Source organism: Lagenorhynchus albirostris, chromosome 18 (assembly GCF_949774975.1).
Source record: "Lagenorhynchus albirostris chromosome 18, mLagAlb1.1, whole genome shotgun sequence".
Taxonomy (NCBI): Eukaryota; Metazoa; Chordata; class Mammalia; order Artiodactyla; family Delphinidae; genus Lagenorhynchus; species Lagenorhynchus albirostris.
Genome location: NC_083112.1, coordinates 20,680,087 through 20,706,078, shown reverse-complemented (window position 1 = coordinate 20,706,078; position 25,992 = coordinate 20,680,087). Strand labels below are relative to the sequence as shown.

At 34.3% G+C, this 25,992-nt stretch overlaps 1 protein-coding gene across 5 annotated transcripts in view; it reads right to left on the bottom strand.

Moving 5' to 3' along the window:
* The window catches only part of ZC3H13 (zinc finger CCCH-type containing 13), a 91,468-nt gene extending 66,170 nt beyond the window's left edge, over positions 1-25,298 (bottom strand). For 2 of the 5 annotated variants that reach the window (XM_060129045.1, XM_060129046.1), the window contains exons 1-4: positions 24,973-25,298; positions 18,961-19,086; positions 18,523-18,632; positions 15,774-15,885 (exon numbers count right to left, since the gene is read on the bottom strand). In XM_060129045.1, coding sequence (XP_059985028.1) covers positions 15,774-15,885; positions 18,523-18,632; positions 18,961-19,077 — 339 coding nt within the window. In that variant the 5' untranslated portion in view covers positions 19,078-19,086; positions 24,973-25,298. The remainder of the gene's footprint in view (positions 1-15,773; positions 15,886-18,522; positions 18,633-18,960; positions 19,087-24,972) is intronic. The other 3 variants (XM_060129047.1, XM_060129048.1, XM_060129049.1) reach the window with 2 other exon arrangements.
* Positions 25,299-25,992: the final 694 nt, after the last annotated feature.

Sequence of the window (25,992 nt, the reverse complement as noted above, 5' to 3'; positions counted from 1 at the left end):
AACATATGAATTCACCAACTGGGTAAAGACTGTATAATAAGCTTCATATCAATTAAAATCAGGTTTTGCTGCCAAATAAGTCTATGCCTAACTTAGGAAAAATGTTTGGTTTTAAATGTCTCTTACATTTCAGCAATGCAATAAACAATTGTGAACTTTACTTTCACTTTATTTCTACTTTATATTACATTCACATTTATTTCTTAAACATTATATGTATGGACAGATTATATTTATTATAAATTTTATTTTTAGATAGTAAAGAGGCATTACCAAGAATACGATCTAAAAAGAAGTGTTGAAGCAAAAAGAATTGAAAACCAATATTAACTGGATTAGCAACCATAATAATAAAATGTTAGGGGTCTTTGAAGTAATATAATTCAATTTCCTACCCCATGCTGAAATGTTTTTCCTAAATATTGTACAGTTATAGAAGTCCTCTAATAGAATAATTTCACAGAAAAAAAGATTTACTCCCAACGTCTCCACTGATAGCTCTCCAATGTTGCATTCTTTGCTCCCATTTTCAGAAAGTTGTAAATATTAGAAAATTATTTCTTATACTGATCACAACTCTTTTATACCTCTTCAGAATTTCTATTGATTGGAACTAGTTCTGACCTCTAGAATCGTGCAAAACAAATCTAATAATTCTTCCACGATAGCTATTTAAATATTTCAACACTGTCACTAAATCTCTTCAATATCTTCTTATATCAGGCCAAAGATACTCTACACACTGATCAGACATAAATATTTCACAATTTTCATACCCCTCACTGCTCTGTCATCTTCTCTGGGCACACTAATTTGCCAATGTTGGTTCAATAAAATGTGATAACTAAAATTAACCTAGTCCTGCCAGAGCAGCATAGAGCATAGAGCTTCCACCTCTCCTAGTATAGAACTGAAATTATTCTTGCATTAATGAACTTGTTTTGCGGGGGGGTGGGGAGTTTGGGGTAGAATGTAAATAAGAAACTATAATCTTATAAACTATAAATTTAAATTACAATCTCACATAAAATGAAGTCTAGAAATAGGGTAAACTTCAGGGCTGGGTGATGTAGTAACACAGTGAAATCACTGGAGACCAAATTTTCTTGTTGTTTTTTTCCTTTCTTACAGCTCTGCTATTCCTACTGTTGACTTCACATTAAGGCATTTTTCTTTTACCACGATGACAAGCAATCTAGGTTCACCCAGTGTGTGCCTCTCTCCAATCACAAAATAAGAATTTTTTCTTTCAGTCTGAGTAGGCCAACTTCAGTCACATGGCCACATCTGAATCAATAACTGATGGCAAGATAGTAGCCACAGGCTAAATGAATTAGGCCTGGTTCCTGAATCAACAGAATTAGCAAGGAGAATGGGATTATTATGACTAGACTAGACTAATGAGTGTCTAGCAGTGAATCTGGGGTCAACTCCCCAAACCAAAATGCAGCTTCAAAATGAAAACAACTGAATGGATTCTGGGGAGTTCAAAGTAACATACTATACCTTTGGTACTACACTTCACCTCCTCAGAGTACAATGCCACACTTCTGACAACTGCAATAGGCCATTAAAAAAAGACACTTTCCGACCTAGTAAACGTTTTCTCTGTTCACCTTTACTGTTGCATTTTGGACCTTCCTTCTAAGGTCATTTTCCATCATCCTGATGTATATCCTTTTAGACATTCTCTGAGTAATGAAGGTCTCCTGGTAGTCAACACTCTCAATTTTACCAGAAAGCTTCTTTATTATATCCTCATTCTTGAAAAGCAGTTTTGCTGGGCTCATAACTATGGGTTCATACATTCACTTCAGCTTTGAAAATATCATTCCACTGTATTTTGGCTTCCATTATTGTTACTGATGGTATCAGTCTATCATTCCTTTGTAGAAAGATCTGACTTTTATCTCTGGGTTTTCCAATATTCTCTCTATGCCTCTCATGTTTTGCAGTTATGATATAATATCTACTTGATATGTATTGTGCTTTCTGCAGGCTTATATCTCATCAATAATGGAAAATTCTCAGCCACTATTTCTTTCAATATTGCCTTTCCCATTTTCTATTTTTTTCCTGGGATTCCAATTAGATGTACATTAGGTTTTCTAAGTTTTTCCTCCACATTTGTGAACCTCTTCAATGTTTTCTATAACGTTGTTTTTATGTGCTGCATTCTGGATAAACTCTTCAACTCCATCTTCCAAGTCACCAGTTCTCTCTTCACAGATGGGCCCAAGGCTTAGTGTCTGACTAGCTGTAATACCTGTAAAAGTCTTAAAGTCACTACCGGCTTTCACACTTGCTGCTCAATCCTTGGTTTCAATTCTGTCTTTGTTTTGCTGCTGTTTACATTCTTGAGAAAGCACGTCAAACCCTTCTCTCAGCAGCTCGAGTTAAAGTTAATGTTAATCCAAAGTTTTCTTCTGTCATTTACTATCACATATTATATCAAAGCTATTAACAATTCAAAAAGCTATTATTAATTTTTAAAAGATTATGGTTCTCACCTTAATGTTTTCAAAACTTTTCAACTGGACACTTCTGATTAAGGCTAAAAACTTTTAAATAATGAACAATGCTTATTGTGGCTTTTTGGCCTGAATATTAGCCCAACAACTGAGCTCAGTATATAGCTTTTAGGACAGATATAACTGACATTTTGAAATTTTAAAATGATTCACAGATGTGCAATTTCAGATCCTTTCAACACTACAGAAACACAGACGGTAAAGAAACTTAGATCTACACCAAGGAAACTGTAGTTTATTTTGTTTATACTATACTGAAGAAAAATCCCCTAATAGGGTTATCAGAGATTTTCTTTTATGAGGTGGTCACAAAAATTATACTAGCTCATCTCAGAATAAGCAGAGTCACAAAAAAACAAATAAGATTATAAACTTCAAAAAACAGTCAACAGATAACAAAAATCAGGTCATCTCCAAGCACCATATTTTAAAAATTACAATGAAGAGAGAACAATTATTAATATTTCTGTATCTACGTACCGATTTATACAGCAATGAAGAGCACAGCTACAGGAGATGGGGAGTGAACTAGACAGAAGCATACTACTAACAAGATACTTTAAAAGACATTCTCAAACCAAGATAGATCAAGTAGACAAAGATATGAAAACTACAGGAGATCAAAACAACAGATGTTTCAGATATACTTTAGAACCTGAAAGCCAAAAAATAGAAAATATACCTTCTTTTTAAGCATATACAGAAAATTCAGAAAAACGGACCATATCTTAGGCCACAAAGAAAATCTTATCAAATCTGAGAAAAAGAAATACAAAAAGCAATAATATAGAAGTTATTTTTTAAAAAATCAAAAGAATACACATATAAAACAAACAAAAGGCTCTTCAATCTGAAAAATTTTAAACATGCCATTAAGCAATTATTGGACCACAGGTGAAATACAAACCTAAAGATGAGAATTCCTTAAAAATAATGACAATGAAAGCATGATATATGAGATCCATGGAATTCAGCTAAAGCAGTTATCAGAAAAATGCTTATAGCATTAAATATGTGTGTGTATATGAAAATAAATAAATAAATATTCCACCAATTCAAAAAAGAAAAGGAATACAATAAACCAAGGAGGGAATTAATAAAGAGAAATAAATGTGTTGAAAAGAGAAAGAACTAATATATAAATCCAAAAGCTGATGCAAATAAACCACTGACTAAGCTAATGAAGAAAGAAGGGAAAACACACAAGTATTCAAAATCCTATATGACAATGTGAAAGTAGCCATTAGAACAGAGAAAACAGAAAAACGTGATTTCTTTGCATAACTCTATGCAAACTAGTTTAAAAACCTAGACAAAGTACATAATATTCTAGAAAAAAAATTAACAAAACTGACTTAAAGTCAAAAGTCTACTAATTTCCACTGGAAAAATAAATTACTTACAGAACTTCTTCATAAAATAGTACCAGACTCAGGTGGTTTCACATGGGAATTCTACCAAACCTTTCAAGAGCAGAAAATCCTGATACCACTTAAGATATTCCAGAGCAAAGAATTAGGAATATTTTGTTATTATAAGGTACTTGGACTACCTGTGAAGTGCTATAGTATTATTTGAAAGTAGACTTGAATTAATCGTAAATGTAATTGCAAACTCTAGGGCAACCACTAAAAAAGTAAAAATAACAAGTATAATTGATATGTTAAGAAAGGAGAGAACATGTAATAGTATAAAATGCTCAATTCAAACCATAAAAGGCACAAAAACAGTGGAAGACCAAAAATAGGAACAAAGAACAATGGTATAACAAATAGAAAACAGTAACAATTACAGTAGATATTAATACAACTGTATCAATAATTACTTTAAACATCAATAGACTAAACACACCAATTAAAACACAGATTGTCAGAGTGGATCAAAAAACAAGACCCAGCTAGCTATACGTTGTCTATGAGAAACCAACTATAAAAATAAAGACACATATAAATTAAAAGGAAGGGGACGGAGAAAGATATACTATGCTAAAGAGAGTGGGAGTAGATATGTTAATTTCAGACAGGCAGACTTCAGAATAAGGAAAGTTAGCAAGGACAAAAGGGCATTACATGATAAAGGGGACAATTCTTCAAAAAGACATAACAATCCTTAGCATATATGCACCTAACAACAGTGTCAAAATATATGAAGTAAAAACTGATATTACTGCAAGGAGATATACCTGATCCACTAATACATTTGGAGACTTTAACACCCCTCTATCAGAAATGTACAGATCCAGCAGGGAGAAAATTAGCAAGAACACAGTTGAAATCAAAAGCACCTTCAATCTACTGGATATAACTCACATCGACAGACTACTTCATCTGATGACAGTAGAAAACACATTCTTCTCAAGCTCACACGGAACATTCTGGACCATTTTATGGACCATAAAACACACTTTTAAAAGAACAAAAATCATATAATGTCTAATCTCAGATCACAATGGAATTAAACTGGAAATTAATAATGGAAAGATAGCTGGATAATCCCAAAATATATGAAGATTAATCAACACACTTCTACTTAACACATGGGTCAAAGAAGAAATCTCAAGAGAAATTTTAAAATATTTCAAACTAAATGAAAATAAAATACAATTTATGAAAAAATTTGTGAGATGCAGTGAAAGCAGTGTTTAGAGAAAATTTTACAGTACTGAATCCATATAGTAGAAATGAAGAAAGCTCTAAAATCAATAATCTAAGTTTCCACCTTAGAAAACTTGAAAAAGAAGAGCAACTGAAATCTAAAGTAAGCTGAAGAAAAATAACAAAAATTAGAGCAGAAATCAATGAAACTGAAAACAGGAAATCAACAGAGAAAAACCAACAAAACCAAAAGCCAGTTCTTTGAAAAGATCAAGCTTCTACGCAGGTTAACTAAGAAAAAAAGAGAGAAAACAAAAATTACCAATATCAGAAACAAAAGAAGAGACATCACTACAGATTCCAAGGACATTTAAAGGATAATAAAGGAATACTATGAATAATGCTATGCCCACAAATTTGATAACCTAGATGAAATGGACTAGTTACTTGAGAGACACAATCTGCCAAAACTCACACATCAAGAATAGACAACCTGAACAGACTTATATCTACTAAAGAAATTGAATCGATAATTAATAACCTTTCAAAACATAAAGCACCAGGTCCACTTGGGTTCATGTAAGAATTCTATCAAACATTTAAGAAACAACTTATACCAATTCTCTATAGTCTTTTCCAGAAGACAGAAGCAGAGGGAATATTTACAGAATTATTCTGAGGCCAGCATTAATACCTAAATATCTAATACCAAAACTAGATGAAGACACTACAAGAAAAAAAAAAAGGACCAAGATCTCTCATGGGCATTGATGCAAAACTCCTGAACACATTAGCAAAATATAAGCAAATGAAATCCAACAATATATAAAAATAATTATACACCACAACCAAGTGGGATTTATACCAGATATGCAAGGGTGGTTCAACATTCAAAAGTCAATTCAGGTAATTCATCACATCAACAGACTAAAAAAGAAAAAAAAGACATGATCATATCAATAGACAAAGAAAAAGTATTTGACAAAATCCAACACTCCTTCATGATCAAAATTCTTAACAAACTAGAAACAGAGGAGAACGTCCTCAACTTGATAAAGAACATCTATACAAAACCTACAGTTAATATCATAATTAATGGTGAGAAACTTTCTTGCTAACCTCAGGAACAAAACAAGGACGTCCCCTCTCACCATTCCTTTTCACCATCATAATGGAAGTCCTAGCTAATGCAATAAGACAAGAAAAGGACATAAAAAGTATACAGATTGAGAAGGAAGAAATAAGTGTCTGTTCAGAGATGACATGATTGTCTATGTAGAAATTCTGAAAGAATCAACAAATCTGTAGGTTGCTTTGGGTAGCATGGATATTTTAACAATCCTAAGTCTTTCAATCCATGAGTACGGTATATCTTTCCATTTATTTGTGTCATCTTCAATCCCTTTCATCAGTGTCTTACAGTTTTCAGGGTACAGGTCTTTCACCTCCCTGGCTAAATTTATTTCTATGTATTTTATTCTTTGTGAGGCTGCTGTAAATAGATTTCTCTTTCTGATAGATCATTATTAGTGTATAGAAATGCCACAGATTTCTGTATATTAATCTCACAGCCTGCAACTTTACTGAATTCATTTATTAGTCTAAAAGTTTTTCTGGTGGAGTCTTTAGGGTTTTCTATATATAGTATCATGTCACCTGCAAATAGTTGTGTATATATATTTTAAAGTAGCGGGATAATCCAATAATTTAGTTTTTAGGTTACCTATAGGGAAAAAAATAGAGCGATCCAGAGATAAAAGGTAGACTTTCCTGAATGTAACCTGTTCTGTAGATTTAACTTTGAAACATAAGATACCTCATTAGCCCAGTAGGCATCAGTCTCATAACTTTGAAACCATGAAAATGTTTTATATACTTAGAAAACAAAATTATATTTTTAAAAATCCCTAAAACTAAAATCAAATGAATCAACCCAACTTCATCAATTTTGTGGTTTAACCACACAGACAACTGTTCAAGTGACTTAAAATACAATAATTTGCACTTTGCTATACAGCAGAAACTAACACAACACTGAAAATCAACTACACTCCAATAAAAATTAATTTTTAAAAAATACAATAATTTGACTATCTCTTCCTAAGAAACATATATCACAGATATTTCCCTCATGGGATATATCCTAAGAACTACCAAGACATCTTAAACTGTTCGAAGTAATCATATTATTAGTAATACGATTGTTAATTATTATTCTGGAACTATTAAATGTAAGATAATGCAAATGAATGTCAACAGGGACTAAAATTTTCAGCATAAGAGAAAAGTGATACAACTATAAAATCAAAGAATTAGGTAAAAGTCTTGCAATTCTAAATTTGAACTATTTGAACTCATGTTTGCGTGCATGTTTTTAAAGAGAAGATACATATGTATTTCCTAGGCGAAATACAATGAAAAGCCCTAAAAATAACTAAACTAGTGGTTTCCAAGTAGTGGTCCTGAAATACCATCTCCCAATAAAAGAACCAGCGCTGTACGTAGGGGAAAATGGCTGACTCCAAGTAGAGGATAGATATAAAATATATACAATGAGCTGGGAACATCTTAACAGAAACAAAGAAACTATCAAGGACTACTGAAGCTGTGTCAATCCAGGCAGGATATAATTGGACTTCATCAAAATTAAAGGATATCTTTAAAGACACCACAGGGACTTCCCTGGCAGTCCAGTGGTTAAGACTCCGTGCTTCCACTGCAGGGGGCATGGGTTCGATCCCTGGTCGGGGAACTAAGATCCCGCATGCTGCACGGTGCAGGAAAAAAAAAAAAAAAAGACTCCACAAAGAAAATGAAAAGGCAAGTCACATACTGGGAAATACACATATCCTGCAAATGACTGGTGGTATTCAGAACATATAAGAGCCACAATTCTGTAATAAGACAAACGGCCCAACTTATAAGCAAAAGACATAAACAGACACTTCACAAAAAAATTATAAAAGGCCAATAAACACATGAAAAGACGCTCAACATCACTAATCATCAAGAAATGAAAATTAAGGGACCTCCCTGGAGGCTCAGTGGTTAAGAATCTGCCCAGGAAGATCCCACATGCCATGGAGCAACTAAGCCCATGAGCCACAACTACTGAGCCTGCGCTCTAGAGCCCGTAAGCCACAACTACTGAGCCTGCACGCCACAACTACTGAAGCCCTTGCGTCTAGAGCCCTGCTCAGCAACAAGAGAAGCCACCGCAATGAGAAGCCACCGCAATGAGAAGCCCGCACACCGCAACGAACAGTAGCCCCTGCTCGCCGCAACTAGAGAAAGCCTGCACGCAGCAACAAAGACCCAACGCAGCCAAAAATAAATTAATTTAAAAAAAAAAGGAAATGCAAATTAAAACCACTATATACCCAGTAGAGCAATGCCAAGTGTTGGCAAGAATGTAGAGCAACTGAAACTCTCATACACTGTGGGTTGAGGATGTAATATGGAATAACCACTAGGGAAAACTACTTGGCAGTTTCTTATAATGCTAAGACACATAACATACACATAACATATGACTCAGCAGTTCCATCTCTAGGTATTTACCCACAGAAAACTATGTCCACACAAAGACTTGTACACAAATGTTCATAGCAGCTTTATTCATAATAGCCAAAATAACCAGAAAACCATATGGCCAATAGGCATAATAACCAGAAAACAACTCTAATGTCCATCAACTGGGGAATGGATAAACAAATTTTGACATATCCATATAATAAAACAGTAACCCACAATAAAACAAACTGTTGACACATACTACAACATGGCTGCATTTCAAAAGTATTGTGCTAAAAGAACCGAGACCCAAGAATATATAATATCTGATTCCATTATAGTGACACATCAGAGGTTGTCAGGAGCCTGGTTTGAGAGGGGACTGACTCTAAAAAGACATGAAGATATGTTCTGGGTGATGGAAATGTTATGTATCTTCATTGTGGTGGTGGTTATACAGGTGTGTACATTTGTCAAGACTCAAATGGTACACTTAAAATGAACACATTTTATAAAGTAAACTTTTAAACAGAGCTCAGGATCTAATACAAAGACCTCCCACAAGCTAAGGAAGGGACATTTGAGGGAAAAGAAAAAAAAAAAAAGAAAAATAGTGGTACTGGATTAGAGTTAAGAGACATCAATAAGAACTCATGTTTAGCTCAATACAGATAAAGACGGTTGCTTGTAATACTTATAGATATATGCATATACACCAATTAGTATACACTCATATTATTTCATTGCTCTGTCAGCTGAGAGGGCCTAAAAAAAACAGCACCCCAGTAGGAACAAGCACACCTAGTACCAGATCTCAGCTCGCTCTCTCTCTCTCTCTCTCTCTCTCCCCTAGCCATCAGAGAAAAAGTCCATGCTACCCATACAAAGAGGTCCACATAGAAACTGAGGCCTCCAGCTGACTTCCAGCATCAACAACCAGACATGAGAGTGAAAAAATCTTCAAATGATTCCTGCCTCCAGCATCCTAATACTTTAGCTGAGGTTCCAGACATAAAGGAAGAGATAAGCCATGCCTACTGTGCCCCTTCTGATTTCCTGACAGAATCCATGAACAAAATAAATGGTTGTTAATACGCCAAGGTTTGGCAACTGGAACTCCTTTTAATATTATCAAAAAATATTATGTATTTGCAGATCATACAAGGGTAAAGACATATTTTTTATATAAAATGAACATTTTAATCTACATTTAAAAATCACAGTAATCAATCATGTACTATATATACATTATCAAATTCCTACCAGGTAGTATATATTGTATCTCCACTTATACCCTTCCCCTTCTCTTCTAAACCTTTTCCTTTGAAATGGGTAAACAACACTCCTCTGTTCTACTTAATCCTATACTCATTCTCAAATTTTTAATTTGGTGACCCTCTACTCTTGCTGTTTTACATTTACTGTGTTTTATTCTTTCCAAAGAATTTTCACATGTACGTCCTCACTTGGTTCTCACTATAACTTGTGACATACTGGTTGGTGCAAGAGACTTACTCAGGATAGTTATAAAACTGTTAATAAGGCCTTCTAAGTTAAAGTCCTCCATTGCATGAGTCAGCTTTTTATAACACATATAGTCCTATCTCCTTCCTTATCAGTGAAACTTTTTCCTCATCTAGCCAAAAATATCAAGATGTAGAAAAAGAACAAGGGAATTTTTTTAGGTGGTGGGGGGAGGGAAATGAGGGACAGGAATAGAACTGGGTAGGGGACTACAAAGCAAAGCTAATAATTATGTATACATTCTGGGAGGTACAGTTCCCAGAGACAGAAAGCTTCATGCTAGAAATTAGTTCTCAATTCAGAAAACCAGAGAACCAAGCACTAAGGGTAGGTCAAAATCAACTGTAGTGTGCAAAGTCAACATCAATGGTAGCCTATAAAATATCTGAAAGAGGCTGGAAGTTGGATAATCAACTTACGATTCAGCTAAAGACTGAGATCTGAAAAAGTAATTTGCATAGTAGTCATTTTAAATAGATCCAGAGTGGAGGTGAGGATAAATATCAAGTCTAAATAGATTCTCTGAAGATAAGTCATCAGGTTGAGGTGGGGTAGGAAATGATAAAAATGACCTTTGAAAAAATACTGGACAAGGAAAAGGGAACATCATTCTGAAGTCTCAAAAGAAAAACTTCTGAAAATGACTTATTATTGGAACCAGAGAAGGTCATTAAAATGATTAAGAAAAAATATTTTAAAATATATTACACAGATCAGTTGAAACATTATTCCAATGGTTTTAATTTCATATATGAGAAAGCAGATTGACAAAAAAGATTAAGACATTAAAAACAAAGATCATGAAAAATACCGGAGATGGATGGTGGTAGATTGCATAACAATGTAAATATACTTAATGCCACAGAACTGTACACTTAAAAATGTTTAAAATGGTAAATGTCTAATGTATTTTATAACTTAAAAGAGAAAAAAATGTTTTAAAAGATCAATTCATACAAATAAACTCAGACCATTGCCCATCTGCTCTAAGGTAAGATTTCAGGTGAGCAAGAGATGCTCACAGTGCACCTCTAAATCCTAAACTATTAGATATCCTCCCACAATGATGAATTATTTTATACTTTCTTGAATGTGGCCACAAAGCTTCTCTTAAGAGACAGAGATCCCCTATAGCACATGCATGCCCTAATCATCAACAAATGCTTGAATGTTCCTCCTGACTCTATATTCACAGGTCTAATTTTGCTTTCAAAGCTATTTTAATTGTGTGCTCGAATTATGTAAAATAACAAGTCTCTGTTATAGAAGAAGAAAACACAATTCAATGACTGCATTTGAAAAGTTCTACAGACTGGTGAGAAGTATCCAGTACCATAAAAATATGTTTATTATTTCATAACTGTTCTAAAATAACATATTAGTGTCTGTGCAAATACAGAAAACAGTGCCAAAAGTTAGTAGTCTGTGATGCTATGAGTCTAGCGTACAAAAGGGGCCTTTCCATCTTAGTTAATAGCATGGAAAGCCTGTAGTTAGGCTTAACACCTCCCCTCCACTCATTCTTTTGGTCATCAAATCTTACTGACACTACCTCAAATTAGCCTCTCACCATGTTAAATTCAGTTCCATTATGTTAAGCATGGTTCCGATCACCTAGACCAAACAACATGTCCAAAATATTGCCAATGCAACATATGACCAACATAAAAAATTATTAACAAGATATTTGACTTTCTTTTTTTCATACTAAGTCCTTGAAATTCAGTATGTATTTTATACTTACAGCACATCTCAATTCAGACTAGCTACACTTCAAGTGCTCAACAGCCCCACTGGACAGCGCAGACCTGAGACCATCAGGAGTTCTCAACAATGGCTGCACATCAGAATCACTTTTCATTTATTCAGTAAGTGAACTTACTAGTTCCAGGGTCTGGAGATGAATTGGTAAACAAGATAGATCTCTTCAGCCCTCATCTCACATACACATGCCGTTAATTCTTTCACTCTAGGTGCACAGCTTCACAGGTTCTCAAACACACAAGTCCTTTAAAATATTGTTATTGTGTTGGTTTTCTTCCTCTTCCTAGACTCTCACCCATTCCCTCCTTCATCCCATCTATCCTTCAATATCCAGTGCAAATGTCATTTTCCTCTGGTTCCCCAGGCAGTTACTTATTCCCTCCATTGTGAGCTTTGCTCTTCTCTCTCTGACATACTACCACAGTCTATAGCATTACAGTTTACCTATTTATGAATTGGTCTCTCCACAAGTTCAGGGTTTATCAACCTCAGACACACTGGAGTTGAGGTCAATAGCAGAGAAACGGTGGGATTAGTTTGCAGAAAATCACACACATCCTATCTTAGCCATGCTATGTTATCTATGCGATACTTGCCCCTACATAAACTACATCTGATTTTCCCATAGAAATTCATTATGTGAAGATCAAGAGTCACACATGTTACAATAGGGAATGTACCACAGAAATGATCAGCACCTGTTTTCGTGCCAGATATAGCACTCAAAATAATTAATACCTGCTATCCTAACTTATTAACAGTTTTCTCTACAGTTTGGATAGTGAATTCCCTAAAACCTGACTACTCTTGAATCTTGAGACTTTATCCCTTAGGTGTGCATGAAGTTAAGTGCCTTTGAGGACTATCTCATCTAAGGAAAGCAAGAACCAGGCTTTAAATGTCTTAACAAAATACCAACTTTGCTGTCTACTAAAACGATATGCTGAACATATAAACCTTTAAATCAACAACTACTTACACTTAGATATCTGTTAAAAACCTCAATCTCCAATGCCGATATTCATCTCCTATTAAGAGCCTAAAACCAATTTATATTTGAGAAAAAAGGCTAAGAGCTATTCTAATACCATTTATTAGGCTGTCACATTGGAAGAGTCAGTCATGATACTTGTTTTACATATATTTTCTTCACAGCAACACAATAATATAGCTATCATCTCCATTTTACAGATAAAGAAACTGACAGTAGCATTAAATAACAATTCCTAAAGTAACGTGTTCAGAATATGAATTCCAGATGTCTGCCCTTTACATTAAGTACAATCTACCTAGTGGTATGCTGGAGCCAGTTCACACTGACTCACAAGAGCTAACTGTTAAATTTTTAGGAACTGCACAAGCTGTAACTAAAAATTAAATCATAAAAACAATTAAATAAGTAATATTAAAACCAACAGTACTAATTATTCAAAACTCACTTCCCAAATATTTTAGTACACTTTACTCTTGTGGTTAATTACATTTACTGTGTGTGTGTATTCCCACACTTCCCAACTCTGTATTCAGTGATACCATTTTAGTAGCCTGAAACTGACCATGATGGGAGTATTTACACCAAAGAAATTGGTAAATCCTACAAAGTATGGCTTTCTTTTTTTCTGAGTGGTTGTTAAACATATACCAGCAAACCATGGAGTCCATTCATTATTCTGAAATAAAAAGTTATTTCAAAATGCAATACACATGCTCAGCCCCTACCCAGAAATTCTAATTCAGTAGATTAAGGGTAAAGTACCTGCGTGTGTATTTTGAAAAAGACCATTTCTCCTCCAAAAGGATTTTGATACATACCGCCAGCTGAGAACTACCATTTGAGATTTCTAAAACGGTTTTACGTATCATATCAGACATTAGAAAGCTACACACTTAAAACTGCATTACTTTAAGTCCCCAAAGATGTTTACAAACTATAATATAAAACTGTGACACAGCTTTTTTTCAAGGATCAAAATAGCCAAAAGAAAGCTTCTATATATCGAAAATTATCAAAGAGGTTGCTGCTTACACAATTCAGTAACTTTCGTAAAAAGGCTATAATGAGACAACTAGATATCCATATGCAAAAGAATGAGGTTGGACCCTTACCTCACACCATAAATAAAAATTAACTCAAAATGGATCAAAGATTTAAATGTAAGAGCTAAAGCTCTAAGATTCTTTGAAGAAAACATAGGCATAAATCTTTGACCTTGAATTAGACAACAGTTTCTTAAATGTGACACCAAAAGCACAACAAAAATATAGATAAATTGGATTTCATCAAATTAAAAACATTTTTTAAAGGACACCATCAAGAACATGAAAAGACAACCCACAGAATAGAGAAAATTTTTGCAAATCATATATATAAGGGACTTGGATCCAAAATACATAAAGAATTCTTACAAATCAACAATAAAAAGACAACCCAATCTAAAAATGGACAAAGGATCTGAATAGACATTTCTCCAAAGAACATATACAAATGGCCAATAAGCACACAAGAAGATGTTCAACATCACTAGCAATCAGAGAAATGCAAGTCAAAACTACAATGAGATTACCGATAGGTATAACCAAAAAATTAGATAACAGCAAATTCTGGCAAAGATGTGGAGTATTGGAAATCTCACACACTGATGTAAAGAATTTAAAATGGTGCAGCTGCTTTGGAAAACATCCTAGCAGTTCCTCAAAAGGCTAAACATAGTTACCACATGACTGAGCAATCCCACTCCCAGATATAAACTCAAGAGAAATAAAAACATATGGCCACACAAAAACTTGTATACAAATGTTCATAGCAGCATTATTCACAAGAGCCAAAACATGGAAACAACCCCAACATTCATCGACTGATGAATGGATAAAAAGAATGTGATATCTCAATACAATGGAATATTATTTGGTAAAAACAAGAAGTGAAATACTGATACATCCCCTAATCTTTCACAAACCTTGAAAACACTATGCTAAGTGAAAGAAACTAATGACAAAAAAACTCACATATTGTATGACTCGATTTATATAAATATCCAGAATAGGCAAATTTACAGTGACAGTAACTGGAATAGTGTTTGCCCAGGGCTGGTGGTCAACTGAGGGGCTAGGGAAACGACTGCTAAAGGTTATGGGTATTCTTTCTGGGGTGATGAAATTGTTCTAAAATAGACTGTGGTGATGGATGCATGACTGAATATGTGAAAAGCTGCCCAAGTGTACACTTTAAATGGATGAACTGTATCTCAATAAATTCATTGCAAATGCACACACAAGAGCACGATAAATTTCTTTAAAAAAAAATTAGATCTGGGAAATTTCCATTCCTGACAAACATCTATGTTTTCTTTTAATCAATAAACTACATCATAAATTGTGCTTCTCTTTTGGTTTCACCACTAAATTCTGTGATCATATGTGCTTTCTAGTTCAGTTTCTGTCACCACCATGCCTTGCCTTCACTGTTTTAATTTAAAAGTGTTGTACTGCAAGGCACTTCAACTCTTCTTGGAAGCAAGCAGGAAATGATGGCTGGCTGAATTCCAAAAACTTAAGAATACATTTAAATACTCATGATGTCCACCATGGCACAGAAACCCTATGAAGTTCAGCTTGAGCTCTGCCAACCAGATCCCTTCATTTTAACTACCACCAAGAACTAAAACGGTAAGAATTATGAGTTTTTCCAGAGGACTTTTTCCCTCTAAATTACATTATACATATAGAACACTGCAATGCAATATTACACATTTACCATATATTTAGCACACAAGATAATATTTAAAATAGAACATAAATAATAAATCACTACTGAAATTTAACTTTGTTTGGGGAAATTCATTCCTACCCTAACAGGTGAGGATGACTCCTCTGTATTTCGTTTCTGGGACTCAGTGTCCACATCTTGGCGCTTGTTCTTCATTCTTTCTCTAAGATCCCCTGTAGGTCTTTCTGGTGACCTTTGAACCAAAAAACAAAAACAAAACAAAAAACAAAACAAAACAACAAAAATCTATATTTATATAACATTTTATAAGAATATATTTACAGAAATAACCTCACAAATCTCAAAATAGTTTTTCTACTATCCATGGCTCCTAAAGTTCAGAAAAACAATTAATAAATTTCAGTTTATATATTAATATATAAAAAAATATAAGCATCACTTACAAGTTTTCTCCCAATACCAACCAAAATGCATACACTAAAACTCCATGGGGTGGCAGGTACTGGTGATATTAATAAGAAACTATAGGTGAGCTGAGAGAAAGGAATTTGTAATTAATAGCTTAATTTGTTTTCCTATGAATCACATAAATATATTAGTTATATTTGAAAGCAAAAAGTAGGAAGGTAAAGTTTTAAACCACAGCACTGCAAAATTAATCTAGAAACAACAGTATTATCATATACATGTATACGGTTGGATGCAACATCAACAACTGTGAAAATATTTTATGCATCTCAAGAATGAAAGCAAATAATGTTATTCTTACAATTCTTCTTAAATTTGAAATTATTTCAGAGTAGAAAGTAGTTGAAAAATTCAAAGCAAGATTTTCAACAGTGAGTTTATACTCTGCTTTTATACTCTTGTTTTTAATTAAGGAAAAATATACATATTTATATTTAACACTGGTAAAGCTTCATAATTTATATTAGCAATTTGATAAATGGATGTTCAATTATTTTCACACCATCACTGAGTGAGAAAAATAAAGCAGAGGTAGAAAATACACTGCCTTTATAGACTATTCCTAGAGCACCATTAAAAGAGGGCAACAGTTGTTAAGGAATGATATGTCCCTCTTTAGCCACCAAAAAAAAATGTGTATAATGTTTTTAAAAGATATAAACAGATTACAAAAATATTGACATCTATTTCAAGTAATAGCTGTTCAATCAAATCGAGTCCTTTATCAATCATTAATACAAATCACATGATTAGTGAAAAAATAATTTCAGTCAATTCACTTTAAAGGAGCTCATTAACATTTACATGCACATTTTATAGATCTATATTAAATGTTTTAACAGTTAAAGCTGAACTGGCAAATGGATCTTATTAAGGACAAGCATTTAAATGCTTTAAATTATAATTATGATGCACATGTAAATTTTATGTGCCCTAGTTTCCTTTAAATAATAAGACAGTGTATTATAAACTTGTTTCTATCCTAAACAGTACCTAACAGAATGCTCTACATACAGTGAATGCTCAGTGACTTAAATGATTTGTGACTAAGTAAGCATTTCTGAAATACATTACTTTTCTTTCCATCTCTGAATCACATTATGAAATATATTTTTCTTCCTTATAAAAAAAAGGGAAAATACACAAATACAAAGGAAGTTATTGGGGAAAAAATGCACAAAATAGCAAAATTATAAAAAATCCTTTATTCTAAATCTAGTAATGACACTATTTTTTTCCATTTTAGACAAATTTCTCTGCCCATTTGCCTCACAACCATCTCTTGTATAAAAATTTTGAGTATGTTAATGTCACAGATGAAGTAAAGCATGTATTAAAAGTACAGTAATAATATAAGCAAAACATTAAAATTATTGAAACAGTTTCCCCAGGTATGTGTTTGTTTATACAGGTATTAAACTTATAAAGACTAACTTTCCCACATTGACAGAAGGGACAGATGACAATCTAAATACAAATAAAACAAGAGTACTCAGCATCACAAATAACCTAAAAATGTACAACATTTAAGTGAACAGAAAGTCAGCTAATGTTAAGGTTTTGAATTTTAAGTTCTGTTAAACTTCAAAATCCATACACATACACAAAAATTCACCCAATTAAAAAGGAAATCTCCAAATGCTAATGTTCAGTTTTTACACTGTCGCTGTAGCCAAAGCAATCAGCACATTCAATTTTAGGACTAGGTAAATCAGTTGTTTACCAATCAAGTTTAAACTGCTTTTGTGACAATCTTTATGTATGTTACATCTTTAAACACCATAGCAAAATCATCATGAGGGAGCCAAAAGAAAAATAAAAGATTTTTGTTAGGAAAGTCTAATTTAGCCTTGCCTTTATTAAAGGAAAAATGATATTCTAAATAGGTAGTACATTTATCCACATATAAATACATACTTTCATTTACCTCAATATATTGTGATAAGAGATTCGGCAAATGCATTTTCACCTACAGAGCTTGCATTAGATTATCTTTTGTAATTACGATTTGAATTTAGAACATCTTAAAAAGCTAAAATTATACTTATTTAAATTCTACTATTTTAAGAGTTGAATGTAGTCTCTCCTCACTAAAAGCAAATCCATGAAATTCTGCCGTCTTAAACAGCACTTTAATACATAATTGCGGGGCAGGGCACGAAAGTAAGCCATACATATATTACAAAAACAAATTTTTGAGCAAATTAATTTTAAAGCAAACATCTCTATTAATCTTGAAATTAACAACTAAAAAGATCCTGTCGATCTTTGCTATTGATAAGACTACCACCAAAATAGAAAATCTGACCAAACATATGGTAGTATTTCAGATTTTTATACTAGATAAATTACAAAAGCCATCTTCTAATAGTATATGAACAATTCAAAGTTCTCAATTTACCTTCTATAATTGCTGCTATAACCTTTACCACGGGGTGAAGGGCCATGTACGAATCTACATGTGTTTCCATAGAGGCAGTTGCCAGTCTTCAGCCAGTTACGGCACTGTGTCTAAGAGACAGATATTACTATGTAAATTTCATATTTAGTCATATTTATTTCTGGAAAAAAAGATGCTAGTGGGACAAAATTTAAATAAATGCTATCAAAATTCCAACTAACCTGAGATATATTACTCCCCAAATAATAAAAACATCAAAAAAAAAAAGCCCATAAACCCTAATGCCCATCTCACTCCTTTTTTATGAAACACATTTTAAAAAATTTACTAAACCAATATTCCTACAATACAACAACCTATTCACTTTTGTGATATAAATAAGAAGTTGAAGTACAGGAATTCAAGAGAACCCCTGTGACTGTACTAGTGACAACTCACCTCTGCTGTACTGCCAGTGCTGGGTCCAAGCCTCTCAAATACACTGGGTCTTCGGGATGTGCTATCAGATATGGTCTTGGTATTTTCCACTGTGACCTTCCTTCTAATTTTTGACATTTTGTACTACTTTAACCAAAAAAGAGAGAGGCAAACTGTAAAATTCTTCAGTTTTAAATAACTGAGCCAATAACTTACAAGTAGATGAAATGGTAGATAAGATAACACTGCAAAATTACAGGGGATTTTTCTCAGAAGAAAAAAGCCATAGGAGAGGTCACAAGTAAACAGAGGTAAACAGAAACTATCTTCTAAGACATACCTTATTAGTGAATTTAGAACAATTTTGAATCTTTTGCCTAGAATTTTACCTCTTCTACAGAGTGAGATTCTACTCACACAGTTAAGTTTCCATAGTACATTCAATTTCAGAAAACACACTATAAAATGTTTAGTTTCTAAGTTCCTTATAAAAGTTGTTTCAAAATTTAATAACTGTCTTTTAAAGAAAGTTGTGCTATCATTCTCCATCAACTAGTTAACGGTTAAAGAAAGCTTTGCCAAAAATAAAATCAGGTAAGAATTTTAGTCAGAGTAGAAATTATGTTTTACACAGTTTAAGTGATAACATCAGCTATGTCCCAAAAATCAGCTTGGGAGAAAAATACTATTTAAATATTTTCTTTGTCTTACAGAAGCCAAAGAAGAACAGCATAATCCGGAAATTTATTTTGCAATAATACAAAAAACAAAACCCTCAATGTTGATAAGTGACCTTCTTTCAAAATATGACAGGCTGTAGAACTAGAAAAAGTGAAGATGTTTTGATAATCTATACTGCACTGAATTGACATAAAAGTCAAAGATGCTAAAAGAAATAAACAGGCTATTTACCATTATTATTAACAAGAAAAGAAAGATGAATTATAAAAATATTTTACAAAAGTAAATAAAACATTAGAAACTAAAATATACAATCAGGTGATTCAACTAGAAATGAAAATATCAGATAACAGCACTATGATATATGTTAGAAAACAATGTTAAATTCTAGACCTAGAATAATCTAGAGAGTACACTACTGTGAGAAGTGGGTAGGAACTGCCTAAGAGAAAGAAAAAGGAACTAAACCGTAACACACTTTATACACTAAATATTAGTTGAAATTTTGTTAGTAGTCAAAAGTTACTAGAATGAATGATGTCAACTAAAGAAGTAAAAGTTCCATTTGGTAAAGAACTGGTCTCTATAAAGTTCACAAATGCTCTTTAATGTGGTTTCAAAGTAAGGTCCTATCACTTAAAAGGAAATTAAATCATGGTAGTACAGAATCAAAACTTAAAAAGAAAAAATTACAATGTTTGGTCCAGTTAGATACTTCTTGTCAAGTCACACTTTGAAAAGGTCCAAAGAATATGGACATTTGACAAATTAACAGGTAATGAACCAAAAGGAAAATATGATATGATATAATATGGTAGTTTTAAATTGGAAAAATTTATGTTCTTATTTTCTAATATACAATGTAATCATTAATTACGATTACAATCAATTTTTAGTGATTCAAAAAAGGTAACTTGAAAGTAATTACAAATTTTAAAAAATTACAGTGTCACATAAGTGAACAAGAATTTGTGCAACATAAAATCACTTATGTATCAACTGTTCATCAAGTAAGGAACTATGAGGTCCACCCTCCACACTATAGTGAGTATTGCAAGATAATCTTTGATTTAACTTTTCTTGAGCTTATTCTCAGCCCAAATGTGAATTTATAAAGGAAAAGTTGGTAAATTCCACATGTACATTTGACTTACTGAACATAAAGCCAAGATAAGCGATCAGTGGAGCTGAGAAAGATCTAGAAGACGTAGAGCTTTGATTAACTGAGAAAAACACTTTTTTATAATTTATAACTAAGATTCGATAAGAAGTAAACATGTAACAAAATGTATGGAAAAAGAACAAAAACAAATTTTTAAAGTCTCATTATCTGTTACTATAAAAACATACAGGTGTACATTGAAATCCTCATTAATTCAATTTTAAAAACATTTATTAATAAACTTAAAAATGAATGTGTTCTAAAAGTTTCTTATTAGTTATTATTAGTTATCTACAACTTGGGAAACAGGCACACCATCCCACCACACTGCATCAAGACAAGTAACCCTAAGCTTACATTTTTCCTTCCACTATCAGTGGAAATGGTCTGCCCCCAAAATCTCTATCTCCAACATGCCCCTACTCCAAACACACCCTCCCTCCTCCAAAAAAAATCAACAGTAGTGTTTTGCACAACTGGGGTAACAAGCTATTTATTATTATACTTGAAACACTGGTCATATCTCTTTTCTTGTCTTTCTGAGGGCTCCAGGTATTATTAACTCAACGGTTTCTCTTCCCCACCTATAATCTGTTGCTTGAATCAGCACTCCTCTCCTCCTCTGACCTACTGCTGGAAAGCAGGGTCTCACAGCTTCTCTCCCATCCTAGATCCCTAACATAAGCTTTGAAGACTTCAAAGGGTTTGGACTGCGACAGACAATCAAGTGAGGACTAATGATCCAATCTTATCCCTTTACTTGTATTCTTGACACTAAAAAAGTTCCTTCCAACAGAGACAAAGTAGCTCTTACAGGTGACATCAAGCAACTACAAGATTCACCTACATAGTGATTATCCCAGGAGTTTTACTTCTGCTACTGTTGAGTCTTCCAACTCAGGGAAGAACAGCAATGAAGTAAAGACGTATTCTCTTTTCTCAGAGAGTCCAACTGTGTCAGACCTTGGCCTAAAATGACACTGAGTTTGAGGACCAGGTCTAGGTTACAGGGAGGTCCTAGACAGGAAAAAAGAAGAAAGAAAAGAAACCCTGAGGCAATAAAAGAAAAAGTAGAAATTGAACTTTTCTAATTGACAGAAACAGAAATTCTTCTGATCATCTATCTAGGAACTTCTATCAGTAGTCAACAAATTATCTAAATATTATTATGAAACATTTATGATTTTTGCACAGATAAAATGCCTTATGCCTGCAAATACAAAATATAATATTTTAAATCCCATTTTTCTAAATATATACACATAACCTACAGTACACGAGGAAAACATTTGCTCATATATATTAATTTAAAACTATGTTACCATCTAATATGATGATTAGAATTTTCACTCTAAAAATTTGGGCCCAAAGAGAAAGATAAACCACAAAAGAATAAAATGTAGATTTGAATGAGAGGAGGAAAACTGTTTCAATTAATATCTGAACAGGCTTCAATAAGAAGTAAATGCTTCAAAATATATGAGAAAAATTAGAAACAATAAGAAAAAATATAAATATTAAAGTCTTCCCTATCTCAGAGACTTTGAAGGCTTTCCCTCAGTTTTCAATTTATTCTTTAGTTTTAAGTAACCATCACACTCCCAACTCACATTATCATGTCTTTCCCAAACACGAGCATTATTAGCAAAGCCAGAGTGACAGTGGTAAAAGTCTGTTGAGTTATTCTCCTATTTCTCCTCTCCATTTGTAGAGTAAATAAATATCAGAAGTTTTAATATTTTTTCAACTGAAAAAGAAAATGAAGGGAATTCCCTGGCGGCTCAGCGGTTAGGACTCTGAGCTCTCACTGCCAAGGGCCCAGGTTCGATCCCTGGTCAGAGGAACTAAGATCCCACAAGCCGCACGGCATAAAGAAAATGAAAAACATGGGACACAAAGTTTAAATCTATTAAGACACAACAAAAAGTCTTAATAAATGGGAAATGTCCTCCTTCCCCCGGAAACTTACAAATATCACAATGTACTCATAGCTTCATGCTATAAATATGACTGAGAAGGGAGAAACACAGGGGCCTCTTTTTAAATTATTTCTGAACCCTGATTACTAAAATCTTGTCAGTAAAACTTATTAGTTCTAGTATTCTCACTGCAATCCACAATTACATCTTTTTGAGTTCTCATCTTCCGGTAGCATAAATGAAACCATAAAACACTTTAATCTGGATAAGTAGCACCATAATATTAGGGAACTGTGAAATAACTAAGCAATTAAAGCTACATAATTACTGGTACTAACTGGTAGGAGAATAAATCTCTATCCACTGGCATCCTAAAATTAAAAGTGTTATATTAAAAATAAGACCTCTTCATATTTATATTTCTTAGTTTTGAAAGAAAAACAGTTAAGTTTATTTGTTGCATAGTGTGAGAGAATTTTTTCTTAACATATTTTAAGAAAAAAGAACTTTCTTGAACAATCTTGCCAATTGCTTATATGTAGATAGACTAAAACAATTTCAAACTGAATTCAAAACAGAATCGTCAGCACTAAACTGACTACACAGGTGTGAGGAAGGCAATATTGTAGCATTGTGCAGAAAATACATTTTGTTAAAAAGACTAGGCAGGGAGAATATCCCATGCTGGCAACTACTATAAAGTGAAGTAAACAGAACTGCAACATACAAAACGACCAAAAAAAGAATAGAAGACACTTTATATATACCAACACCAGTTAACATTTCAACTGCTACTAAGTATCTGCTGAAAAAGCTCCAACTCAACTCTGTATGAAAAGCAGAGTGGGGTTTGGGGGAGGTAGGAAAGACTAAAATTTACTGAAAACCAATTCTATAAATAAATGTTAAACAACTGCTTTCTATATGTAAATGTCAGTGCATATTACACTACAAGTTAACACCGATAACTTATTAAATGTTTGATAACTTGTACAGAAAGTAAAATAGCATCCACCTGTGGGATTTTAGTTTTAATTTATAAATATGAAAATTAGATAAATTTGCATATCTTAAAATACGCAATCAATGTTCATTTCGAATCACAGATAGTTAGGAAGCGCGTAAGAGGCATGCACCTGAAAAAACTAGATCCTCCCAGATTCCCACAGTAAAAGTCTTAGTTTCACAATACAACTATTTTTAGACACAAATTGCTACATACCTGCACCTACATTCTTAGTCTCTTTGTGAAACTGTCATGTTATAATCGAAATATTTCATTAAATTCTAAATTATTCGAAAATCTAGAGATATGTCCACAAAACTGTCCAAAACATTGTCGCTTAGGTTCTAAAGTCAGTAATTTCAAACACTGCAGAACCAGACTCCGAGAACAGGCACCACATACATACGCATGGATTGTACTGCATAAGCATTTGGATTTACTGCAACAGTATTTTTGGCAAAACTTTGAAAACCTGAGGTGTGAAGATTTTTCCAAACTTTTAAATTATTTCTTCAAAACAATCAAAAACCTGAAGAGGTTGCGTACGCCCATAATTTTCAAAGTAGTTCAAATTATCTGAAAACCTCGGGATATAACCGAATGGCTCGACACTACGCTCCACAAACAAGATCCTACCGATATCATTCACGTGGTATCGACTCTGAATAATTTTCCAGCCACATAAATTATTTTAAGCTATTTAGAAAGAGACAATGCCAAACATCAGAGCCTCTCCTTTCATTCACCTTTCCGGGTTTCTGACAGATAGTTGCCAAAAGTAACTACCTAGGGACTGTGAAGATAAAGTAACACTCCTCAACTCCGAGCACCTGCGTCGTAATCACTGCCGGGAAATAACCAAGACCAAATATAACCAAAAGTAAGATACCTTTCCCTAACGGGTCTGGAATGTGTAAAGAGGGAGCTTCTCAATCTAAGACCATACTCCGGCACCCTTCCATCTCATACCAATGCGAATACCGCGCAAGAGTTCCCAGGCTCGCATCAAATGGTAGTGACCCAGCAAAGCCTCCAGTCTGAATCCACTTGCCCCCTTAGGCAAACTCGCCAGAATCAGAACCAGGGCGAGAAACCAGTCTGGAGCACAGGGATCTATTGCAGAGTTAAGGGTGGAATGCTCAAGGAGAGCTCAAAATTCCGGCGTGACCCAAGCAGGGATGGAGGACAAGCGGGGCCTCCCCATCCCGGGCCCACCCAACGCCTTTCCCCCGGTACCCACGCCAATTCACGGAGTTCAAACTTACCTCCTCGCTGAGCTCCTTTCGCAAGCGCAGTCCGGAGGTGGCACCGCCGCCGCCGCTCCAAAGAGCGGGGGAGGCGACTCTCTGTCCCCGCGCCTGGCCCCGGGAAGACGACAGAGAGAAGGAGGTGCGCGCGGCTCCCGGGAACCTGTCCTCGGCTACCGAGGGACTCCGGGATGGCTGGGGAGCGGAACCCGCCTGCCGCTTCGCCAGGGTCAAGCGAGCCTGGGACGTAGGAAAAAAAGGAACGAAGAGAGACTGGAGAGTAAGAAGACACAAGGAAAACACTACCAGGCCGCTAAGAGGATCGCCTCAAAATGCCGCCGGAAATCAAGAGCTCGCCCTGTTCCTCTGTAGACCGAGGCAGCTTCCGGCTGCCAGATTAGTCGTCAGCGCGTATGCACCGCCCCTTTGTGGACGCGCCCCTGGGCGTAACGTCGCTTCCTAGGCGTGCTGTCGAAATCAAAAAACCTGTGCCTAACGAGCTAGCCCTGGAAAAGAAGCCGGGAACCCGGGAGAGAGAAAATTCCCAGTTAACAGTGGATTTAAGAGAAAGCGTTTTCTACTTTTATTACATAATTTCTTACAATAGGCAGCTGTTGTGAATATGCAAAAGTGCCACGTTTGTTGTCGAAGATAACTGCATTCATTCGCTCAACGTTTTTATTGAGCAGCTGAACTGGAGTGACAGGCGGTATTTGTCCTGTTTTTCACACTCCTCTGCTTTCTCGGCCGTCGTCTATTACAGTAGAGCAAACGGAATGCACGGGTGTGTTTTTAAAGGCGTTAGCAGAAACTTACTGTAAATTTGGAGCAGAAATCTTTAATGTACTTGTGACAGCCTTTCCTTTTCTTGTTCAGGATGCAATGCTCTGCATGAAAGTAGGTATTACAATTGCTTGAGATGTCTAGTCAAATGTCGCGAATCAAAGAAAAAAATCAGTACCTAGCCTCTCAAAAAAAAAAAAGGAAAAAGAAATGTGAACCCTTGTCTGCCTTAATTTTAAGGTAGCATTTATTTTG